Source organism: Abramis brama (assembly GCF_963993115.1).
Source record: "Abramis brama genome assembly, chromosome: 5".
Taxonomy (NCBI): domain Eukaryota; kingdom Metazoa; phylum Chordata; class Actinopteri; order Cypriniformes; family Leuciscidae; genus Abramis; species Abramis brama.
In genome coordinates this window covers 34,290,116-34,315,382 of record NC_139967.1, presented here as the reverse complement: position 1 = coordinate 34,315,382, position 25,267 = coordinate 34,290,116, and the positions used below count along the sequence as shown (strand labels likewise).

General features: G+C 39.8%; 1 protein-coding gene across 6 annotated transcripts in view; it reads right to left on the bottom strand.

Annotated features, from left to right (window-relative positions):
- Window positions 1–2,940: 2,940 nt before the first annotated feature.
- Window positions 2,941–25,267, bottom strand: part of col27a1b (collagen, type XXVII, alpha 1b) — a 123,231-nt gene continuing 100,904 nt past the window's right edge. For 5 of the 6 annotated variants that reach the window (XM_084114521.1, XM_084114522.1, XM_084114524.1 and 2 more), the window contains 25 exons: window positions 24,067–24,120; window positions 23,817–23,924; window positions 22,654–22,707; window positions 22,425–22,532; window positions 22,079–22,132; window positions 21,833–21,886; window positions 21,480–21,536; window positions 21,327–21,380; window positions 21,181–21,234; window positions 20,719–20,772; window positions 20,301–20,354; window positions 20,116–20,223; window positions 19,893–20,000; window positions 19,670–19,777; window positions 18,560–18,613; window positions 17,489–17,551; window positions 17,342–17,395; window positions 17,222–17,257; window positions 16,116–16,133; window positions 15,976–16,011; window positions 15,823–15,849; window positions 5,152–5,320; window positions 4,858–4,967; window positions 4,446–4,664; window positions 2,941–3,562 (listed from right to left, as the gene is read on the bottom strand). In XM_084114521.1, coding sequence (XP_083970647.1) covers window positions 3,416–3,562; window positions 4,446–4,664; window positions 4,858–4,967; window positions 5,152–5,320; window positions 15,823–15,849; window positions 15,976–16,011; window positions 16,116–16,133; window positions 17,222–17,257; window positions 17,342–17,395; window positions 17,489–17,551; window positions 18,560–18,613; window positions 19,670–19,777; window positions 19,893–20,000; window positions 20,116–20,223; window positions 20,301–20,354; window positions 20,719–20,772; window positions 21,181–21,234; window positions 21,327–21,380; window positions 21,480–21,536; window positions 21,833–21,886; window positions 22,079–22,132; window positions 22,425–22,532; window positions 22,654–22,707; window positions 23,817–23,924; window positions 24,067–24,120 — 1,962 coding nt within the window. In that variant the 3' untranslated portion in view covers window positions 2,941–3,415. Of the gene's footprint in view, window positions 3,563–4,445; window positions 4,665–4,857; window positions 4,968–5,151; window positions 5,321–15,822; window positions 15,850–15,975; window positions 16,012–16,115; window positions 16,134–17,221; window positions 17,258–17,341; window positions 17,413–17,488; window positions 17,552–18,559; window positions 18,614–19,669; window positions 19,778–19,892; window positions 20,001–20,115; window positions 20,224–20,300; window positions 20,355–20,718; window positions 20,773–21,180; window positions 21,235–21,326; window positions 21,381–21,479; window positions 21,537–21,832; window positions 21,887–22,078; window positions 22,133–22,424; window positions 22,533–22,653; window positions 22,708–23,816; window positions 23,925–24,066; window positions 24,121–25,267 lie in introns of all 6 variants that reach the window. The other variant, XR_014606223.1, reaches the window with a different exon arrangement.

Here is a 25,267-nt window from a genome sequence, read left to right as displayed (position 1 = left end):
CAGACTGGGCCGAAGGTTCACCTTCCAACAAGACAATGACCCTAAGCACACAGCTAAAATAACGAAGGAGTGGCTTCACAACAACTCCGTGACTGTGAATGGCCCAGCCAGAGCCCTGACTTAAACCCAATTGAGCATCTCTGGAGAGACCTGAAAATGGCTGTCCACCAACGTTTACCATCCAACCTGACAGAACTGGAGAGGATCTGCAAGGAGGAATGGCAGAGGATACCCAAATCCAGGTGTGAAAAACTTGTTGCATCTTTCCCAAAAAGACTCATGGCTGTATTAGATCAAAAGGGTGCTTCTACTAAATACTGAGCAAAGGGTCTGAATACTTAGGACCATGTGATATTTCAGTTTTTCTTTTTTAATAAATGTGCAAAAATGTCAACAATTCTGTGTTTTTCTGTCAATATGGGGTGCTGTGTGTACAATGATGAGGAAATGGCTGCAATATAACAAAGAGTGAAAAATTTAAGGGGGTCTGAATACTTTCCGTACCCACTGTATATGGTATCCGCAAACAATGACTGGCAGCATCCGAAATCTTAAAAATACTGCCTTCGGAGGTAAGAAGCATTCCAAGGTAGGAAGGCATCAAGGCACGTCCGAATCCAATGTTAGCTTCACTTCCTGTCTCCAGAGATACCTTCATCTGATGACATTTTTAAGGTGTTCCATTCGGTGAGTTAAGCTAGAAAAAGAAAGATGACGTCTGAAAGTTGCGATTGCTGGTCAGTTTGTGTGTATATGAATGTTTTTGACCAACATTTTTCACTACACTTTTGTTTAGTTTTCACCAAAGCTCGCTCTATTTTGCTGTAGATCATTAAACTGTTACGCTGCCTCAGAAGTCCGAAATCAGTTACGTGAGGTACCTTCATGTGCAAACACTGCCTGCAAAGTCATTGCTTGATAGGGCAGCGAGGCAACAAGTCAGTTGCCTTATAGTTTTTGGATGCAGCTAATAACGTCAAGGTTGTAGTGTGATTGGTTATCAAGGAACGCGTGATCCTAGTTAGCCGTTACGCTTTCAGCCACGGACCTTCGTATCTCCCAATAATAAGACCATCTCTGGTTGAGCGTACATCGGTTGGACAGTGGTTATTGCAGTCCATTGTGGCTTTCCCTTCAAATAGTGGCTATTTAACTCTAAATGGGGTGATTCAGACACAGCCACAGTCTAGTAAGTGCGCATGGCTTCGTCACACATGTTCCCGCCCTCATGGTCATGGAAAATACCATTAAAACTTAATTTAGGAAAAATACTTTGTATTAAAAATCTTTATATCACCTGGCTTTCTATTAATGCTATATAGTGAATGACAACTGTCTGTGGTCTCCTAGTGGCTTAATTTGCAGCAAAACAAAAGAATGGCTTCATAATAAACTCAGACAAGCTAAGTGCCAACTCATTTTTCATCAGTTTTTTTTCATGAATTGGTATGTGTGCAAAGTATTGTGAATGATTGAAGGCACGTGAAGGATACACTTGATGCATCCTTCAAAATGAGCCGAAAGAAGGACGCGAAGCGAAGGCTGCCCTCCAAGGATCCTTTAAATTGAGACGTCCTTTGACGGAGCTTGATGACTTGGCAGCTGAGATATGCAGCCTTCCAATTGAGAAGTGTGTCCATTGCCCAATGAATCTACTGTAGTGCAAATCCGTTTTTTGTTTTTTTATTGGTTCACGGTCAATCTGAACTGTCGTCATATGGTCAAGAGTGCCGTAAAGATTCTTCACGCTATTTTTGTGTTTCATTGATAAAACAAAAGCATACGGGTTTGGAACAAAACGAGGGTGGGTATGAACATTGTCAGCATGTTTTCATTATTCTTTATTTATTCAAACGGCCAAAACAACTTCAGATCACTTCAGACAAATATAAGGACTGCTGTCCTCCATACTCATATTTCTGTGGTATCAATGTGATTTAATTTACACAAAACTGAAATCTTTGTTCTTTGGTTTTTTGGAGGTAATGTAAAAATATTCATTATAAGAATATCCACCTCTTTCTTTGCTCTGAAATCACAACATGCATTACAATGAGACCTCAAATTTACACATACAAAGAACAGATATTTAACAACCTCTTGTGGCAAGATAAGATGGCTCCTGACAGTTTTGATCAAGACAGAAATATTTCACAAGAATTTCATACTCTTTTTGGTCACAGATATTGAAATAATTAGCTCACCATGATGTCAAAGCTGTTGACAAACCTAATATAGTGGAATATTCTAGTGCTCTCATTTTGATCAGCAACAGCAATATTACAACTCAGGTTTGTAATTTGTACACACACCTCAACAAAGACACAAAAATCAGTAATTTTGACGCAGCAGAGCATATTTTCCGTGTCAAACAATTACTTCTGCAGTCAGATAGGGCTTCAATTCTATTGCATATATGTACTTAATGATGGAAAGGCCTACTGGGATATAAAGCATAATGCTTTATGACAACACCATGTCTGCTATAATAAAAGAGTTCTTGTGCCTTTAAAGTTCAAATATTTGTACAAATAAGGCATAATAGGGGATTAAAAGTATTTTTGGCTGGAAAAAATTGATAATTTTAACCTTCCTTTAAAAAAAATATATACAAAAAATTCCCTTTTAAGGTATAAAAGGCACTTCAGTTAAAAACAGAAATCTAACCACAGGAGTTAAATGCATGTGAATCCATTTCTTTAAATTGTACTGTCCCAAAACACCAAAAAAATAGAGATGGGAGGTAGCTGTTTACATGTTACTTTTCAAGTCTGGATTCACCTTGACTCATATTCTGGCTATGAATGAATGCATATGTGTGTTGGTATCTGAGGCTTTTACAACAGACGCGCAGATATACACAAGTACGCATGACAATAAACCTGAATTTATGATATGAGTGACAGTAAACCTCACTTCCTTAGAAAACCAAACAGAAGATTCATCTTTCAAAAACAATCTGTTCATTCTCTATTGCACTTTACATAAAATATACATACACACACATGTACATGTATAAATACACATGATCATGTATAACTATAGAATACAAAATAAGTACTTCATTACAAATAAATGTTAAGCTCATTATAGCTTGTCCAAAATGGATCGAAAAACACAACTGTGAATAAATTAAGACTTCTAACAGCATATAATAATCACCTCTACCACCTCTAACATATCCAGGCCTTGTTTTGCTCTGAAAAGACAGCATCTCTCATCTCGAGCTGCTCGCATAAGAAGTCTTGTTTCCTCCAAAGCTGCTCTCGATTCCTCTTTCCTCATGTTTAAAGGCTGAGGTCCATGCTTGAGAGGAGAGGTACAAAACTCAGGCCAGTTTTGATGGCCTCTAGGCTAACAGAGACTCTGTAATCCTGTTGATCAGGGTTTTTTTTGGCTTCCATGGTTGCTTTCTTTATAAAAAGCATACAGGGCCCACCTCCAGGTGGTAATGTGAGCCAGGTTTAGAGCTGGGCAAATTGTAGACCTCCACAATGGGCAGTAAGTTTGGGTCCTGTGTCCGGAAAATGAACTGTGTCTGATGCCATCGTCCATCTGTGATCTGAGAGGATAAAACATGGAAGGATCAGCTGCAATAATGAGGTATCCCAATAATGACATGTGTAAAATAGTAGTTTTTACATTGCCAAAAAGGCTGAACCCCTTAAGATGTAAAATATTTACTCGAAGGACCCCCTGAGATTTTAAGTTAATATTTAAATTATATAACAATAAAAGCTGTTTTTGGACTAATAAGGAAGTTTTCAGTTCTGAAACTTACAGGATATTCTTATAGTATGATGACCTCTTGTATGTCAAAAGCTCAAGGAAAACACACATTCGACAACATTGCTTTATTTTGACTTTAAAGTGGACTCAAATCTCTTTTTAGTGTCTCACTCCACATTGAAGACAGAAATATATCACTGTAGTAAATTACAGTTAAAAATAAAAATAAAATAATTCGAATTATGTTATATTACATTGCAAGTTACAATACAAATACTATTACAAAACGTTCAAACCGTAGAGCTTTTAACATTTCAAATTCTCCAGTTTTTATGTTGGCGGAATACTGATGAAATGCTGTAAACATGTTAGAAATTTACGCAATGTTGGAATTTATGCGAATGTGTAAATAAAGTAAACAATGGTGCATGTTTCTTTCCCAAATGGACGTTAAAATCGCAGCACATGCAGAGGTAGAGTTTGTGCATTTACTGTGAACTGAGGCGCTCTGAGACACCAGAAACACGCAATGCATCAGACTATATAGATTTTTAATCAAATTGCAGCCTTTGATTTGATAATCACACAAAGCTATATCGTGATTATTGCACAGTCCCATTTATATACTTTAATTTGAGCTTTTCATCAGCTCACAAACTCCCTGCAGTTTCCTCACAAACCCTTGTTTGGGAAACCCTGTATTACTTTATGCATACCCAGCACTCATCCTTTATCAGATCAGGCTCGATGAATCCCCCAGACTCGATTATCTGTCCATTCCAGGCTTTAAAGTACACTGCACTAGACGAAGGAGTTTTGGAATGCCCCGCTGCCCAAACAGAGACGTTCAGGCAGTGGATGGTGATGATCTGCACAGACTCTGAGCTCAGGAGGTGGATGAAGTTCATCTGGATCAGACTTACTCCAGTCTCCAACTTAAGAAAAGAAATAACAATATAATTGATAAATTAGAACAATGGAACAACATGAAGGGGAAGAAATGCTGACAGATTTTGAACCATTCTGTAGAGAAATGGACACAAAAGCAGAGCTTCCTGAAATAGGGCCGTTTAAATTCAGTGTAATCCTGCTCATAATGTTCTACGGTTGGTTGCCGGATTTAAAGACCTTGGACACAGCGACTGGCTTGAGGCAGGTTTGACCTCCATTGGTGAAGTTACACGTCACTTCAATATTGTCAGAGGAGCAGCCCAGGTTAGGATCTATCCAATAAGTGCCTTTAGTAAAGAAAAGATAAAAATTAAATTAATGAGTCCATTCCTAACCTATTCATTCCTATCATACATGACAAACTACAACTGCAATTGGCTATTAGCTATCTTTATTATTTTACATATTTGGTTGTATTAATGTAGCTATAGCGAACGCCATTGAAATTTACAATGAATATACTATACTCACCATCATTCAACTTCTGCTCGCATTCAAACAGATCTCTGCACATTCTGGCTGGATTCTCCTGGGTGCCCAGCGGGTTCTTGATGCTGTGGATCAGGGTGCTGAGGTAGTGGAGAGTCTTAAAGATCTCGGTCCCCTGGTCCAGCATTGGAAGGTCAGTATCCTGATACATCTGTGGAATGGAATGAAATAAAGTCAAAATGGTCTGATGTTTGCAGATTACCTGTGACTAGGGGCTTTTAACACTGGGCATCTATGCTGAGGTCTGAATCCGAGTACGATTGTTCCCAGTGTCCCCGGCAGCGATGGTCTGGTTTCACACTCATTTGATTCAATCGTTACCTGGCGCATTTGCGTCCATTTTTCGTCATCACTAATGTGAATGGCGCATGACAGAAAACAGAACGCGTGTCAATATGTTTTTTTTTTAATCTGTGCTATTATGAGCAGCAGAGTGAACGACACTTGTGTCTACTATATTTGCGTGATGAGCTAAGCATTCATTTGCTGCTCAGATTTCACTCTGTCACGGTAGACGTATTCTCTGTTCCTTTTAGTCTCGTGTTTATGTTGTTGTGTGAGCGCGTGTGTAGTGGGTGTGAGTGTATGACATCACCTGATCCGCTCCAGCTGATCATCATCACTTCACCAGCTGCAAGCAATTCACCCTTCTATAAATACTCACCGTTGTTGTATCATCTTTGTCAGATCGTTTGTTGATGTCCTCCGTGTTGGTGTTCCGGTGTCCGTTCCTGCCTTGTGTTCCTGTTCCCGTTCTTCGTGGATTTCGTCGTCTTCTCACCGTCACCGTCACAGCACTTCATCACGGATCCTGACCATCTTGTCCCTGCGTCACCCATCTCACATCTGCTTGTACTGTTGACTGTGTTGCCGAAATAAATACTTGCACTTGCTTCCTGTCTCATCTAGTCATTATGACAGAACGATCTGACCGCGGAATGGAAGCAGCGAGCGCGTCTTCTGGAGCATTGGAGGAGTTCATTCATCACAGTATCCGAAGAATGGATTCGCAACAACAAGAGATCGGCGACACGGGTCGCGCAGTACAAGCCCTGGTGACGCAGGTGTCCGAGCTCACCCAGCAGATCCATCGCCTACAGATTCCCACTGCGCCGCCCACACCGGCTGTTCCCCCCGAAATACCTGCAAGACCTTTCCAGTCCGAGCCTCGTCTACCCACACCGGAGACCTATTCAGGTGAACCAGCTTTTTGTAGAGCATTCTTGACGCGTTGTTCAATGCACTTTGCTCTTCAACCACAGACTTTCAGTACTGAACAGGCCAAAGTGGCGTTCGTTATCACCTTGCTGACTGGGAAGGCGGCGCTCTGGGGAACAGCGGTGTGGGAGAATCAACATCCATGCTGCGCCTCGTTCCAGACCCTCTCCACCGAGATAAAGAAGGTCTTTGACCGAGCGCTTTCGGGGAGAGAGGCTGCCAGGACATTGGCGGATCTTCGTCAAGGTGAAAGATCAGTTTCAGATTTTTCTATCGAATTCCGGACCCTGGCGGCGGAGTGCGGCTGGAACGAGGAGGCGCAGTGGGATATGTTCCTGCATGGGTTGGCTGACCACGTCCAGAAGGAGATCTACGCCTTGGATCTACCCACCACACTGAACGGGTTGATTGACTTAGCTCTGCGGGTGGACGCTCGGCTATCCAGGATCGAACGCCGAGTCCCGTCCACCCGTACCTTCGGAGGGGTCGACGGTTCAAGATCCAACGGCAGGGACGTGGTCAGCCCAGTCTACGATCCCGAGCCCATGCAGGTGGGTCGAGCTCGGCTTTCCCGGGAGGAGAGGGAGAGGCGGAGGTCCCAGGGCCTTTGCCTATATTGTGGAGGAGCGGGACATTTTTCATACAACTGCCCGGTAAAAGGCCAAGCCCGATAGTAAACTTGAGGCTACTATCGGGTGGGATCTCCGCCAGGAAGACCTCATCAGCTGTTACATCTACCTCCACGCTCCTCCCGGTAAGACTAAGATGGTCAGTCCACCAGCACGACTGTCGAGCACTTCTGGATTCTGGGGCTGAGGGTAATTTTATGGACCACTCATTCGCACAACAGTTACAGATTCCCCTCAAACCACTCACTCACAGAATCGCAGTTCACGCTCTTAATGGACAGACACTTCCCACCATTTCACTATCCACTGAAGAATTAACCCTCATCACTTCTGGCAACCACTCTGAGACTATTTCATTCTACATCATGGATTCACCTCTGGCACCCGTCGTCCTCGGACATCCCTGGCTCATTCAACACAACCCTCGAGTGGACTGGCATCATAGAGTCGTGCTGGAGTGGAGCAAGGAATGTCATAAGTCTTGTCTCGTGTCTGCTTGTTCGTCTGTGCCTGTTTCTGTTTTTCAGGAGGAAACAGGGGATTTGTCTAACGTGCCCGCGGAGTATCTGGACCTGAAGGAAGTGTTCAGTAAGTCTCGTGCTGCTTCTCTTCCTCCGCATCGTCCCTATGACTGTGCGATAGATCTACTGCCAGGTAAGTCTCCGCCTAAGGGCAAGTTATATTCACTCTCTATTCCGGAGAGGGAGGCTATGGAGAAATACATTTCTGATTCTCTAGCAACCAAGTTCATTCGCCCTTCCTCTTCTCCAGCGGGGGCGGGGTTCTTTTTTGTGGGGAAGAAGGACGGTTCTCTGCGACCTTGTATTGACTACCGGGGGTTGAATAACATCACGGTAAAGAATACTTATCCTTTGCCGTTGATGTCTTCAGCCTTCGAGAGGTTGCAGGGAGCGTCCATCTTCACTAAATTGGACTTGCGTAACGCTTATCATTTGGTTCGCATTAGGGAGGGGGATGAGTGGAAAACTGCCTTTAACACCCCCAGGGGGCACTTTGAATATTTGGTCATGCCCTTCGGGCTGTCCAACTCCCCGGCAGTTTTCCAAGCACTGGTCAATGATGTGTTGCGAGATATGATCGATCAGTTCATATATGTCTACCTGGACGACATATTGATTTTTTCTTCTTCTCTCCAGGAACATGTGCAACACGTCCGACGAGTGCTTCTGAGGTTGCTAGAGAATGGGCTTTTTGTCAAGGCGGAGAAATGCGAATTCCATGCACAGTCAGTTCCTTTCCTTGGGTACATCGTGTCGTCTGAGGGGATGCGAATGGACCCTGAGAAGATCAAGGCTGTGGTAGATTGGCCAAGCCCGGATTCTCGCAAGGCCCTGCAGAGGTTCCTGGGGTTCGCCAACTTCTATCGGCGTTTTATTCGCAATTTCAGCCAACTAGTCGCACCTCTGACCGCCTTGACCTCCCCCAGAACGACGTTCAGGTGGTCTAGCACAGCCGAGGCTGTGTTTACCAAACTAAAGGGCCGCTTTGTTTCAGCCCCCATTCTTGTCGCCCCTGATCCATCACGTCAGTTCGTGGTGGAGGTCGACGCGTCAGAGGTGGGAGTAGGTGCAGTGTTGTCCCAACGCTCCCCTGTAGACGACAAGGTGCATCCATGCGCGTTTTTTTCTCATCGGTTGTCCCCGGCAGAACGTAATTACGACATTGGCAACAGAGAGTTGTTGGCAGTTAAGCTAGCGTTGGAGGAATGGCGCCACTGGTTAGAAGGGTCCGGGGTACCTTTTATCGTCTGGACTGATCACAAGAATTTAGAGTATATTCGCACTGCTAAAAGACTGAACTCCAGGCAGGCTCGGTGGGCACTTTTTTTCGGTCGTTTCGATTTTTCTATTTCGTACCGCCCGGGTTCTAAGAACATCAAACCCGACTCTCTATCTCGCATATTTGATTTTTCCGCACGCCCGACTACTCCCGAGTGCATTTTGCCCGAAACTCTAGTCGTTTCCACACTCTCATGGGAGATCGAATCGAGGGTCCAGAAGGCCTTAGAAGGGGTAACGCCTCCGCCCGGGTGTCCACCGAGCCGCTTATTCGTGCCGGAGGGATTACGGTCCGACGTTATCCAGTGGGGTCATGGTTCCAACGTGGCGTGCCATCCAGGAGTAAATCGAACTAGTTTTTTAGTCAAGCAACGATTCTGGTGGCCACGTATGGCTCGCAACATTCACGATTTTGTCTTGGCTTGCTCGGTTTGTGCCACTGGTAAGACTTCCAATCGACCTCCTGATGGGTTACTTCAACCGCTGTCGGTTCCTTCGAGACCCTGGTCCCATATCGCTCTAGATTTCATTACCGCCCTCCCACCCTCTCAAGGGAACACGGTCGTTTTGACTGTGGTGGACCGGTTCTCGAAGGCAGCCCATTTTGTCCCCTTACCCAAATTACCCTCAGCTAAGGAGACAGCGGTAGCCGTCGTAGACCACGTCTTTCGCTTACATGGCCTCCCGATTGACGTGGTCTCTGACAGGGGACCCCAGTTTGTGTCCAAATTTTGGCGAGAATTTTGTAGATTACTGGGGGCGACGGTTAGTCTGTCCTCAGGGTTTCATCCCCAGAGCAATGGTCAGACCGAGAGAGCCAACCAAGATTTGGAAAGGGTGTTGCGATGTTTGGTGTCCAAGAATCCTTCCTCATGGAGCCAGCAACTCTCTATGGTGGAGTACGCTCACAACACGTTGCCAGTGTCGGCCACGGGCCTTTCTCCATTTGAGTGTAGTGTAGGTTACCAGCCACCTATTTTTCCCAGTCTGGAATCCGAGGTTGCGGTTCCCTCCGCTCACGCCTTTGTCCAGAGGTGTCATCGTACTTGGACTAGAGCCCGTGAGACTCTACTCCAAGTGGGAGCGCGCACCAAGGCCAAGGCCGATCGCCACAGGTCAAGGCCTCCCGTATACGTCGTGGGTCAAAAAGTGTGGCTTTCTACTAAGAACATTCCTTTGCGTACCGTCTCTAATAAGCTTGCACCTAAATTTATTGGCCCGTTTACTGTCACCAAAATCATTAGTCCGGTGGCAGTCCGCCTCAAATTGCCTCCCGCGTACAGGAGGATTCATCCCGCCTTCCATGTGTCTAAAATTAAACCAGTGTTTCGTTCTCACATTAATCCGTCTGTCCCGGTTCCTCCCCCACCGCGACTCGTAGATTGTGAGACCACTTATTCGGTTAATCGTATTCTGGACTCTAGGCGGAGGGGACGCGGATTTCAGTACTTGGTGGACTGGGAAGGTTACGGTCCGGAGGAGAGAAGTTGGGTACCTGCTAGAGACATCCTGGATCACTCCCTTATCGATGATTTCAATCGACAGGTAGGGGGGCCTGGGAACGCCAGGAGGCGTTCTTAGGAGGAGGGGTACTGTCACGGTAGACGTATTCTCTGTTCCTTTTAGTCTCGTGTTTATGTTGTTGTGTGAGCGCGTGTGTAGTGGGTGTGAGTGTATGACATCACCTGATCCGCTCCAGCTGATCATCATCACTTCACCAGCTGCAAGCAATTCACCCTTCTATAAATACTCACCGTTGTTGTATCATCTTTGTCAGATCGTTTGTTGATGTCCTCCGTGTTGGTGTTCCGGTGTCCGTTCCTGCCTTGTGTTCCTGTTCCCGTTCTTCGTGGATTTCGTCGTCTTCTCACCGTCACCGTCACAGCACTTCATCACGGATCCTGACCATCTTGTCCCTGCGTCACCCATCTCACATCTGCTTGTACTGTTGACTGTGTTGCCGAAATAAATACTTGCACTTGCTTCCTGTCTCATCTAGTCATTATGACACACTCATCCTGCACGATTACACTGCACGCTTACTCTCGCTCGTATCCAATGTAAATCATCACCACTGTCATCCCCACATTGTATTTTGTTGAACTAATGACGTTGTCATTAAAACGCATGCGCAGGCTACTTTAATTCATGAAAAAGTTGTGAGTATGTGAGACTACAGTTTGAATTACTCCCTTTTCTTTGCAGACTACATTGACATTACAGAACAGAATAGCTCTTTCGGCATTATCCTGAACATTGTATAAGCATTCATTTTATGTATTATTGAATGGAAGCAAGGCTCTTGGGAGCTCACATAAACGTCACATCTGTCACGCTTTGGTTCACGTTCATGTTTTCATTTCTTTTATTTTGTAGTTTTCATAGTCAATGTTCCTGTTTGTCATGTATTCCCTTTTCCTATCATGTGATCATGTCATGTTATTATTATAACCTTTATTTTACCAGGAAAGAAGCACATTGAGATTAAGAATCTCTTTTACAAGAGCGTCCTGGCCAAGACTGACAGACACAGCACGTTTGAGTTTAACAAATAACATCCAACAATACATACACATATACACACACAAGCAAATCCAATCAAATTTCAATATCAATACATAACTAGCTAAAACATCTACAACCCGATGTTTCATTCTCCAAATCATTTAAAACTACTTTAAAAGTGTCCAACGGAACCAGTTTCCTCAGTTTCAATGTACTTTGCAAACAATTCCAGGCAGAGGGAGCAGCATTTAAATGCCTTTTTCCCAAATTCAGTACGTACCACTGGAACAGACAGTAAAAATAATTCCTGTGACCGGAGGCTATAGCTACAAGCATACTTTTTACAGATGTATGTACAAAGATATGAACGAAGTAAACCCAGGATAGATTTATAAATAAAAACATGCCAGTGTTTTTGTCCTCGGATGGACAACGCAGACCAGCCAACCCGAGCATACAACACACAATGATGAGTGAGGGTTTTAAGATTTGTTATGAACCTCAGTGCACCATGATAAACAGTGTCTAAAGCATGTAAACACTGTGAAGATGCATGCATATATATAACATCACCGTAGTCCAGTACAGACATAAAAGTCGCTGCAACAAGCCTCTTTTTTGCCTCAAAGGTAAGACAGGATTTGATTCTAAGTAAAAACCCAATTTCACTTTTAATCTTTTCACCAGTTGCTGGACATGAGGGCCAAAGGAGAGAGCGTCATCAATTAAAATCCCCAGATACCTATACTGAAACACAAACTCAATTTCTGAACCTTGGGACGTAGTAATAGGCAGAAGACTATGATGAGGGATTGATTTGGATTTAGAAAACAACATGAATTTTGTTTTATCAACATTTAAAACTAGTTTTAATTCAAATAAGTTACGCTGAACAATTTCAAATGCGAGCTGTAACTGAGAGAAAGCCAGATTGGGTGTGGATGCTGAACTATATATAACTGTATCATCAGGGTAATAATGAAACTTTACATTATGAACATTATGATCAATATTATTTATATATAGAGTAAATAGGAGTGGTCCAAGGACTGACCCCTGTGGCACACCTTTAGTGACATTGAGTGAACCAGAGATAAAACCTTCTGCCTGTACACACTGAGTTCTGTTTGAAAGAAAGTTATTAAACCAACCAATCGTATGTTTAGATAATCCAATACTGACATGTTGTTGTATCAGTAAAGTATGATCAGTAGTATCAAATGCTTTTGATAAATCGATGAATAAGGCTGCACAGTGTTTCTTGTTATCAACAGATTCAATAAAATCATTTAGTACCTATAAGGCTGCCGTAGTTGTGCTATGTTGTTTTCTAAAACCAGATTGAAAATCAGACAGGGTATTATTAATAGACAGAAATTCTTTTAATTGATTGTTGACAAATGATTGTTGACATGTGCTTCCCTAGTCTTATGTGTATGTTCTTATTGGTTCATTGACTTATTGTTCACAGGTGTTTCTTGTTAGTCATTAGTATTTGTGTGCAGTGGCGGTTCTAGGATTTTTCTGTAACAGGGGCCATTAAGGGGCCACATGTTACATTCAGGGGCCAAATACAGGGTACATTCAAGCACACAAAATAATTTATTCAGTACGGTGCAAATACATTTCGGCAGTCATTCCTTTTTCAAACGCTCTAATAAAAAATTATGAGCCAGTAAAGTTCTTAATGATTTTTTTTTTTCATTTATTTATACTGTGCATAAAGGACACAATGCACTTCTTTCTGAATTCCACCTTTTAAGTTTCATAATCATGTTGTCGCTTATAAACAGTAAATTATTGTTAATTGTTTGGGGGATGGAATTGCATCTGTGATCGTTGTGAAGAATTCTCCGGTTGCTCTTCTCATCGACGATTGATGGGTGGGAATCTCTAGTCTAGGCACCTCACGATTCGATTCGATTACGATTCAGAGGGTAACGATTATCGATTATTAATTTTTTTTTTTTTTTACTACTTGGTACTTTTAAAGCAAATTATTTATGATGACCCATAACGAACTTACTTCCAATACTTCCTATATTAATTTTATTAATAAAACAAAATGGAAGTGATTTGGCAAGTCAACTGTAAAGTTACATTTGCCAGCATTTGTCCCAACATTGCAAAGAATCAACAGGAAAATAAATGTGCCTGTACTAGCAGTATACTTGTAGTAAATTAATACAAACTTCAGCATATTCTGAATCTCTAGCATTTAATAATAGACTTCTAACCAACATCCTCTTGTTATTTCCAATGAGCAATATAATCCTTCAGACAAAAAAACAAACAAAAAAAAAACATTTTGCTGTAGCAAATTCACAAACCGTTTTCGTTCAAAAATATAGAATGGTGTAGCTCTCATACAATGCTTGTGGACATAAGTTACGCATATTCTAAATAATTAATAACATACAAAGCCGCTCTTATTCACAACTAAATAATAAAGAGTTTGAAATGTTTGCTGTATACTACAATCAAAAACAGCTTATACAAAAAAAAGTGAATGAACATCTGCAGAGAGCACGTACAGTCAAAAACTTTTTGTGACTGGCATTGCACATATTGCAGGGCAGTATAACGTACGTATAACAGATCGGTTTACAGCATATTGATGTGAAAACTAAACAATACATAATACAGCTCTCAAACAAAAAAATACTAAATAGGTAGCAATGACATTTTCCATACGTTAGCTTTTAACGAAGAGGGTGCTGTTCGAATTTGGTGCTGCAGCCATCATGCGTCTGTTATGTGCGCACCACAGAGTGTCCGCGCACTGCACGTCCGCTTTAGAGTTCCGCCTTTTGCGTTCCGTCAATATTACATTATTAGGAAAAATATATATATTTTTTTTAGAAAATCGATTTTTGACATTTGTGAATCGACTCAGAATCGTCCACGTCCGCATCGATCGCGATGCATCTAAGAATCGATTTTTTCCTCCACCCCTAGGAACGGGGGCCAATCAGGGGCCAATCAGATTTCAGCAGGGGCCAGGGCCCCTGTGGCCCCGCCTCTAGAACCGCCCCTGTTTGTGTGTATATAGATCTCATGTTCCCATTGTCTCGTCTAGTTTTGTTGGTTGTAACACGCTTTTGGTGAGTCTAGTCAGTCCAAGTTACGTTCTTAGCCAAGCCAAGCCAAGCTCTAGTCATCTTCTTGTTTTGTTTATCTGTGTTTTGTTTAATAAACTGCACTTGGGTTCTCACTGCAACTCTCCTCCGTAGACTATACTTTACAACATCCTTTTGATTTTCCTGGCAAAAACGTCCAAATTCTTTCACATAAAAATCAGTCTACAGGCTTTCATAGACAAACTAGGAAGCCAGGGAAGACCTTTTTTTAAGTTTCGTTACAAGCTGTTCACACATTGGCAATAAAAAGCGATTAATACATGACAATTCTTACCTATAGCCCCTTTAACAGTAGTAACTACCTGATTAGGTTAAGTGAAGATGCCACAGAACAGACCGAGTTCACTGCTTTGTGGTCAAGTTAATTTGCTAAGGTCAGTGATATCGCAAACTAAAACTAGGCTCTGACACAGGCGCTCTTGAACATTTTGAACACTATTTGGCACCTACGGGAATCAAAAACATGTGAAGGAGCACCAAGAGCCTAAGAGAAAACAAAGTAGAGTACGACTATGAATGAAGGTAAACAGTACAATGATTTAAGAGAAGAAGATTCTTTCCTATATTCAAACACAATATGTGGTGTATCGGCTATCATGTAAGTGTGACTATCCTGTTGTGAAACATTTTCAGGTAGCTCATAACAGCAATCTTCTTATAATGGAAGCAATAGAAACGGGAAAAAATGTGGTGGTGGTTGGGGTTCATTTAGTCCCTTTCTTTGAAATTGTTTTTGTTTTTCTTTGGCAATGAAAATGCTTATTTTTTGTGTACATGCTTTTCTATCTGTTATGTATTATCAATTCCCCCCCTTAATGTAGCGGATTTTAGTGGTGTCTTAGTGGTTTTCTTGACAATTATTACTTTCGTTTGTAATTTCATCTGAGCAGGTGTGTTTAATTAGGCTGCTTTGGGTGAGAACCTTTTTCTTGAGATGGAGGGCCTGCCCCAATACCTACACTTGCGGTATTTTCCTGTATTTGGCCCAAGTGTTCAAGAGGGCATATAACTTTTGATTAGCCAAAGGGACACATTTACATCTTAGTGTTGTAAAAACATACAAAAATACAGAGCTTTATTTACACAAATTTGTTTAAAATACTTATACTTGTATTTTTAGTTTTTTTTGCAAATTTTTGTGATTTCGGGGCACACAAGTTTCTGAACATGATGAATGATGGGATATGCTTAGCCTCAAATGCTGCTCCGAAGCAGTATTAGAGATAGTGTGGATTTAGTGTGCATTAAGGGCACTGAGCTTTGGCATTTATTAGTCTTCTGCTCTTACCTCCTGTCACATACACATACTCTCAAGTGGCCAAGACCGACAAAGATACTTTAATATATTCTAGGCATACTTACATGAGCCAAAGATACACCAGGAAGCCCCTATAAACCAATGAGAGATAAAGAAACAGAAAGCACTGATTACTATGAGCTTCAGCTAAATGCAATTCAAGCATGACACATACTGTACTATTCATTGGTTTGTTAAAATGCATTAAGACTACTTACTGGAGGTCCAGGTGGTCCACGAGGACCTGGATGTCCCTAAAGGTTGGCGAAAAGAACATTTTTATGTTGGTTAAATAGTACTACTTAATTTATATGAATATACATGGGTAGTAACATTGAAGGACATTGGGGAAACATACCCTGGGTCCCTGAACACCCTATTTAAAATAAAAGGAGAAACACGAAATGTTATTTTTCAGTGGCGAACCCTTTTCAAACATGAATTCACTTGGAAATTGACTAGAAATGGTTCTCCCTACTAATCTGAATGTAGTTTGAAAGTGTTATAGGCTAAGTCTCATTCCACTCTCTAGTTCCACATGCTGTGAATCAGTTCATGAACATAAATGATTCAATTACCTGCAACACAAGTTCCCAGTTACAAGATTCCCAGTGTATTCAGTGAACTTGTAGAGTGAATGTTTGAGTGCACTTAGAACAATTTTGAGTTGACAATGCGACAGCCTTAGAAATGGTTTAATCCCTGGGAAGTGCACTTGAGTGGATTGAGACACACCCCTAAGGCCCCGATATACTTCAAGCAAAATCGAAGAACAAACCAATGTGATATCATTTCGAACAAAATTAGGCCACGCATTTCAGGAGTTCTAAACATCTTGCCTTAGTGATCTTTCCAGAAACGTTACACTGATAAACACCTTTGAACTACGTAATTACGTTGTGATTACATAATACGTAGCTGTGCTCTTTCATTTCTTCTGTTATGTCAGTCAAGGTCAGACGCAAGAAAAATTTAATAAAAATAACCTAAAAAAACACACTGGAGAGCTGCTTTATATTGAAAGTGACACTGACACTGTTTTTAATACTGTAAAGCTGCTTGCTTTGCTATGAAGTGCTATAAATAAACATGACATGACTCAAATGGACTGCCAAATTGCAGAGGTCATGCAAACATATCCACATCCCTATACTTAGATGCTTTCTTAACTGCTGTTTTCTCACTACTATCATTTGTGTTGTATGTTTATTTTGTTATTGAGAGAAAAGCGCTCAGCACATATTCATATATTAGTCTACCCAGCAGCGTGAGTTCTTTTTACCCCTTAGCATAAAATAAAAAGGAACTTTGCTGCAAGTATATCGGGAGTCCCATCTCAGTAATGTCACTGAACGGAGATGATAAGGCAGGAAGTGAGCTTATGCCAAAATCAATGCCAGTCTAAAACAGGATTATATAGGAACCATACGTATTAGAAGTTCAGCATTTCAAAAGGATTCTTACCATTTCGCCTTTATTTCCTTTATCTCCTTGTGGTCCCTAATAAAAAGAGGATCTTTTTAGATTATGCACCCAATTAGAAGCCACCTGTGAAACATCTTGAGTGATTCAGATCATACATACTGGGTTACCACTAGGCCCAATGATACCAACGGGTCCGATGGCTCCTTGCATCCCCTTAAAAGAAGAAACACCTACAGTAGTTGCTGATCAAGAACTCTTCATCCAACTCATTGGTGTTTTAACAACAGTTCTCACAGTGGTACTTACCATTAAACCCAGAGGACCCTTTGGCCCCTGGATACCCACAGAGCCAAGGTCTCCAGGTGGCCCCTGTAAATGACAGAAACACTTTAGAGGTCAAAACTGTTTGGCCTTAAACTGACACAAATGTCATCACAAAGCTTTTGGCTATACTGCATGAATAGATCTCTCAAAGCTGCTTAAAGAAGCTATTTTTCATCTTACGCTACAGTGCTTCTACAGCTGTAATGAAATGCTACAGTAGATTGCACTGTTTGCTTGAAGGCTTAGCATTTAAATGAGAAGGAAACAATTACTGCTTGCCTGATTAACTGGATTCTGATGAATCACATAAATGTGCTCTTTCTTTTCAGTTTAGACTGTTCATTAATCACAAGACTAGTCACTGGTTTTATGTACTGTAAGCATCATTAAACATTATTAAACACCTAGCAGCTTTACTTTGTGTAATAGATTTGATCTGTGGTGAAATCTACCCTTTTTTTAGCCTCTGGTAAAACAGGAAATCATTTCAGATACTCAGAATAAAGAGGACATTTCCATGTGAAACAGGGTATTCAAGGAAGGGACTTGATTGGTTCTCATCTTCTCAGTTCTCGCGCATGCGTTGTGGCGCTCTCGTGAACTCACATCAGAGGCCTACACAGAAGAAAATCGCCGCTTGATAAACTTAAGGTTGAGCCACTGTAGTCACTTGCACTATTTTAACAATGTCTTTACTAACTTTTCTGGGCCGGCAGATGCAATTATCTAGCAGCCTATGAAGGAGTGAGCCAGCTCTCAGATTTCATCAAAAATATCTTAATTTGTGTTCCGAAGATGAACGAAAGTCTTACGGGGTTGGAACAACATGAGGGTAAGTAATTACTGACAGAATTTTTGGGTGAACTATCCCTTTAAAAAGGATGTGGAGAAAATACATTTGGATGAAAGATTATGAAGACAAGCTTTTTTTTTATATTTGTAACATGCACAGATCATTCACAATAAGACCAGCAACACATATTAAAGTAAACACGGCAATTTTTATAATTTTTTTAATTTATATGATAACAGTAGTACAATAAGTGTGTTAACCTGTGGTCCAAACATTCCAAGAACTCCAGGAAATCCCTGTTCACCAGTATCACCCTAAAGAGAAAATCAAACAGAACAGTGTCAGTGACACTTTGTGACAATAAGTGTTAAAGAAATGTCACTGTCATTCATTCATTAACTGATAAATAGACTGAAAACATGTATATACACTACCTTTCAAAAGTTTAGGGCCAGTAAGATTTTAATTATTATTTTAAATTATTACATGGCTTGGTTGAATTCTAATGTAGAATGCTAAGTATAACACACCGTTGCCATGAAAAACAGAGCGTTGCTATGGACGCAGGATTCTAACCGTAGAGACGGAACAGACTATTTTCTTTAGCGGAAGCAATACAATCGTTTCTAAATCAATAAATTCCTTTTTAAATCAATATTTTGTGTCAAATTATTGATTTATTTGGTAGGTAGCCATGTAATAAGCGGGATAAGAGCGAGGAGGTTGTTATAGCGAATACAACCCCTTCAGGCTGATCCCCTGAAGTCCTGATCAGCCTGTCGGGGTTGTATTCGCTATAACAACCGCCTCACTCTACATTATCCCTTACTTAACACTTGGATGCATTAAATAGATCAAATGTGAAAGTAAATTAAATGTTTAAATAAATGTTAAAATATTTCATTGCTGCACTTTTGCCCCTCTTTTTCTATTCATCAAAGAATCCTGAAAGAAAGTGGAATCTCAGTTTCCACAAAAATATTAAGCAGCAAAACCATTTTCAACAGTGATAATAATAAAATAATAATGTTTCTTGAGCAGCAAATCTAATATTTCAGAATATTATTTATCAAATAAATGCAGCCTAGGTGAACATTAGAGACAAATAATTTCAAAAAATGCTGAATGGTAGGGTACAGTATATCATCTAGGCAGGTGCACTGTGTCATTGTTAAAAAGTTAAAATGCTGTAATTGTCCAGTCAGAATCAAGTATTTTAAAGAGTTGTGTAAGAAGTTACTGCCTGATTGCAGCAATTATGTTTGATTTTTAGAGGTTTATCATTTAAGCAATCTGACATCATTGGATCAACACTTTGTTGATGTGTTTGTCCTATTTGAATGGATCGATAACGGACAAGTGATACTCACAGGTTGCCCTTTGACCCCTAGGTCACCTTGTTTTCCAGGAAATCCCATTCCTCCATTAAATCCTCTTTTTCCTGGGGGTCCAGTTTGGCCAGGGATGCCCCTGTCACCCTAAATCACAACATAGTGGAATGTTTAAGCTAACACCAGCATATATTGTGAAAGATGCAGATAGTAGTGACACACAAACACAAAGAGCAGGTCACTATCCATATAAGCAAGTTACCTTTGGGCCAAAAGAGCCTTGAATTCCTGGCAAACCCGGTACACCTGCATTTCCTTGAGGACCTGGTTTTCCAGGAAGACCAAACTCCCCATCACTTCCATGCTCACCCTAACGCACATAACAGAGGAGGAAAAACAAACCAAAACATCACAAACCACAAAAAGCACCTGGGCCATATAAAGTGTTACATTGAGAGCATTGAGAATTACATTCATTGTCTTACTGGCATTCCTTTAGCTCCATCTTTCCCGAGGGCTCCATCAACCCCAGGATCACCCTCAAGACCCTCACGACCAACAACTCCTCTGGGACCAGGAAGACCAACAGGACCCTGTGGGAGAATCACAACTGTTGTAGGTTTATCATGATGTCACTGAACTCAGTTCAGCGTGTAAGAAACGTACTTACAGGGGACCCTCGATTTCCAGATTCACCACGAGGACCGTTTTTGCCTTTTGGACCCTGAATAAAATCGGTTATTCAGTTGAGATGGATATTATGGCCTGGTTTCACAATCAGGGCTTAGATTAAGCCAGGATTAGACCTTAGTTCAGTTAGGACATTTAAGTAGATTTAATAAACATGCCTTAGAAAAAAAACATTACTAGTGTACATCTTGAGACAAAACAAATGGCACTGACATATTTTTAGATATCTCAGTGCAAGTTGCTTTCAGTTAAAACAGCTCAAACATGCATTTTAGTCTGGGAATAATCGTAAGCATTGTGTGTGACACCGGGGGTATATGATTTAAAATAGAGGCCATGTGTGTGCATTATAGACAAAACAAAATCCACATTATGTTTTTGTTCACATGGTAAATTACTTTATTGCCTTTGGATCCTTTAGGCCCTGGAAACCCTCTTGGCCCTGCATTTCCCTGTGGTTATAGACAGGGAAAGTAAAATGAAGAAAAGTATGAAAATTTATATTTTATATGATTTGTTAACTAAAACCATGAATATTTTCTGAAATAAAATAAAATTATAAAAAACTTAAACATACTTTTTTTTATTTCAGCTAGTTGCCATAGCGACATTTCTCATTTTCATTTAGTTTAAGTTGAAGTACTAAAATAACTAAAACTAAATAACTAAAAACTATTATTAAATTACTATAAACTTAATACAACAATAAAAAAGTATACAGAGGTATTTTTTTTAAAAAAGACATAAATTACTTTAACTACAATAAAAATGAATTTAAAATATGAACAAAACTATAATAGCATATCAAATATATTAAATAACACTGGTTTAAAGATGTAATTATTGGTAGATTTACTCACAGGGAGTCCAGGAGCCCCCGGGTTTCCTCTTTCTCCATGAACACCTTCATGACCCTTTAGATTTATAAATTGACATAAAGTATATGTAATTAGTGATCTATATATTCAAAAACAAATGTGTATAAAATAAAAAACAAAAAACTTACTGGGTATCCAGGGTCACCTGGCTCTCCCCTTTCTCCTCTGTTGCCGACAGTTCCCTGAATCCCAATGAAAACCAAACACATTGATCAGTTTAGCATCCAGAATTCTCCCAAAACAAGACATAAATGTGTAGTAAATCTAGCGGACTGACTCACGATGTCACCTGAAGGACCAGGTGGACCTTCAACCTTCCCGTCATCTCCTTGCTCTCCCTGAAAATAATAAAAATGTATTTAAGCATTAATTTCTGAATTTTTCTACCTAAAATATTGTATATAGTTGGCCATGCGCTGTGTATGTCCTAAGGTAAAACAACATCAATAAATTAGAGTTTATAAAAATCTGGAAGGTGATTTAAAAGAAGGTTATCCTCCAAAATCTGTTTAAATTTTTGGAAAATACAATGTTTGTTTTTATTATGCAAAAACAAAGAAATCATCTGTTAGATTTCTTGGGCTTCTGAAACTAGCTTCTAGTTATAAGCAATCTTTTTAGATTTTTTTTTTACCTTTTCACCTTTTGGTCCAGGGGATCCCATTGGACCTTGTGGTCCTTGATGACCCTAAAGTAAACATTAAAGAAAAGAAGTGGAGTATGGAACTATTTGAGCACTCAAAGACAAGTCAACTAGCTCTAACAAGCCCTATTAACTCAGAACTTCACATGATGCAGAGCAGATGTTTTGACTTTGTACCGCTTTATGCTGAGGTAAAATTAAGTTTTATAAGGCATGTCTATGTTAAATAACTCTTACTTCATATCCCACTAAACCCGGTTCTCCTTGCTGACCCATTTTTCCCGGAGCACCCTGAAAATGATAGTCATGGAATCTGAGTTAGTTTCAGATAGCAAAATCAGACATTGCATTCTTGCCAAAAAAGCACACAAATACCAGCATTTTCTGTGGTATGTTGATGTAATATGAGATGTTTAAAAACAAACAATATATCTCTGGCAAGGCTTTTTCCGAGAAAAGCATTTGTAATTATTTCTCTCTTCCTCTCTTAATGCCGGTTGACGTCATTGACGTAGCACATTAAAATATTAAAATAAAATAGATTTTGCAGAAGACAGCCCTTTGAAAACAACAAAGTATGTACCATAAATCCAGTAGTTCCTCTGCTTCCTTTTGGCCCGATGAAACCCATGGCACCTTGCTCTCCCATTGGTCCGGTCTCGCCAAGGTGACCCTGGTGACCTTTGCTGCCCTGAAATGAATTTAAGCATCATTTATACTATACATTTGGAAGAACACACACTGATATCTAATGATATGTACTGAGAATGTTGATGGGTAACCATGTAAACTGAAATGCCAACATAAAATACCTTCTCTCCAGGTTTTCCCCTCTCACCAATTTTTCCAGGTTTACCCTCAGGGCCCTGAAATGAACATGACAGAGTTGACAAACTGCAAAAATGAATAGAGTGATATCTCTGAATGAACACATTCAGTAATGACTTATGAGTTTGATCATTCAGCACAACCACAAGGATGTGCAGTTTGTCTTTGCTGTCATCCAACATCACTCAATTTTCAATAAAACTTTAAAGCATGTGGTACAGCAATATAAAGTGACCTAGTGTGAAATCTAATTTAGTGGTAAACAATTTTTTGTAGCAGGCCTAGATTTGCTTAATTTTTTTAAATTGCTAACACGCTGCTATTGCTAAACTATAAACACAATCTCATGAATACACCAACTAACAAACCTCAAACTTTCCGGTCAAAATCAAATATTTTAGTCAAAATGATATTCTCTTTTGACACACAACCTAACAAATACACAGACTATCTTCCTGCCTAGTGAACACTAGTAAGATCATTCATAACACTGTAACAAAAACATCTTACTGGGATTCAGGAATAATTTTGCAGATCAGTGGCTATTTACACTACAGTAAAGTGATCTTAAAGTAGATGAAAACCACCAGAGAAGAAACGTTTAAATACCAATGCAACATAATACAGTATACTGCCAATTACAGTACAGTACTAAATAAATAAATTCAGCATCCTCTGCAACTTTGGCCAAATTTAATTACAGTATACAGTACTATAGCAGTTCTGCTACTTCATTATTCATGGATAAATGTGTGCTGCTATTTGAGTTCACATTGTGACACTTGAGTTATTTATATTACGTGTTTGTTTTATGAATGAGAAATGGTTAAACCTGTGTAAAATTAGGGCATTCTTATGTAGTTTTTCAGAAATCATTAATACAATTTGAATGTGTGTGAAAGCAGGTGAAATGTGTTGAGCGTTTTGATAAATATTTATTTGTTTTGAGAACTGAATGAATGGTTTGGGAAATTGTGCCAAATGAATCAGTATGTTAGAAATCGAGGAAAACGGGAATAACAAGCAAAATACCACAATCAGTAACTTTTTTCTTACTGCTAAATATGCAAAAACAATAGCGCTGTAAGGCGCACATGAATATCTCAACAAAATGATCAGCTATTTCCAAATAGAAAAGAGCAAGCACCTTGATGCCTATTAAGCCAGGATCTCCAGGACGCCCTTCCGTTCCTTTAAATCCGATGGCTCCTTTTTCACCTGTTTCTCCCTCCATTCCAATATCCCCCTTTTCACCCTAGAGACAACAACACTTGTTGAGACTTAGGGTCAATAAAATATTATCTATCCAAGCAAAGGACTTAAACAATGTTTACGGACACTTTCTTAATTAAAGTGATCATGTGAAAATAAAAAAAAAGTTTTGTCCGTTTTCTGACCTTAGCTCCATCAGGACCGCTCAGACCAGCCTCTCCATCAAGTCCAGGGTCACCCTAAACGAGAGCTTTGTTTAAATAAATTCACTGTACTACTTTAAAGAGACAGATATGGACTTTCATCTGGGTAGATGCCATATTTAACTTGACACAAATGAAAACAATGCTGTGAGGGACAAACATGTAGTTTCAAGGTTGCATCTAATAAACCATCCCTTGTGAAAAACAAGTACACTTTATCCTACTTTTAAAAAGAGTACGTGTTAATTAAATAATATACCTTAAAAAAATACTTAAGTATGAACTGAATGTAAAGGTTTTTTTTTTTTTTTTTACACTTAATTGCATGTTAATTGAAATTAAATGCAATTAGCTGAACTTTACAGTGTTTTTTTTGACCCACTGAAGTAGGACTTAATTACATATTTATATATTATTTTATAATTCTATTGTCTTTGAAATATTGTTAAAGTGTACTGCTGTATACATATACATGGTAAACAAAAATATAAGTGTCTTAAGTATACTTAAGTGTATAAGTGTAATTTCTATTGAAACTTCACGTATTTAAATAAGTACCTTACAATAAGTACCTTACATGTGCTTTAGTATGCCAACACATCAAAATGAGTGTACAGTCAAATTTTAATTTAACATTATTACAAAGTGCACATTTTAACAGTGTACTCTCTTTAAATACATTTTTGAAGTATACTGCAAGTGCACATTCAATATAATTAAGCACAAATACTATAATGTTTTGTGTAGGAGTTGGCTGGTTATAGCCACTCCCACTGGTTACTCAACTGTTTTGATGATCCACTCATTGCTAATAGTTTAAAGAATGTTTGTGTGAACAATGGATGTGCATTCTGAAGAAGGCTGTGCCGAGCCGAAACACTTGTGCCAAGTTGATCAACATTTTTGCCCCTGGTTAAGGACTTAAGCCTAGTCCCAGACTAAAATGCATGTTTGAGCTGTTTTAACTGAAAGCAATTTGCACTGACATATCTTACATCTTCACACCTAACAACGTGAATGCCTTGGAATTTTTGTTGTTTCATAATTAAGCACACTTCTTTTTCATAAAGAATGTTTTTTATTCTGTCCATTGTAATTTTTTTGGAAATATGTATGTATTTTAAGTGTTATTAAATTAAATATGGCATCTCTCCTGAATAAAGCCATTTGCAGATAAAATGAA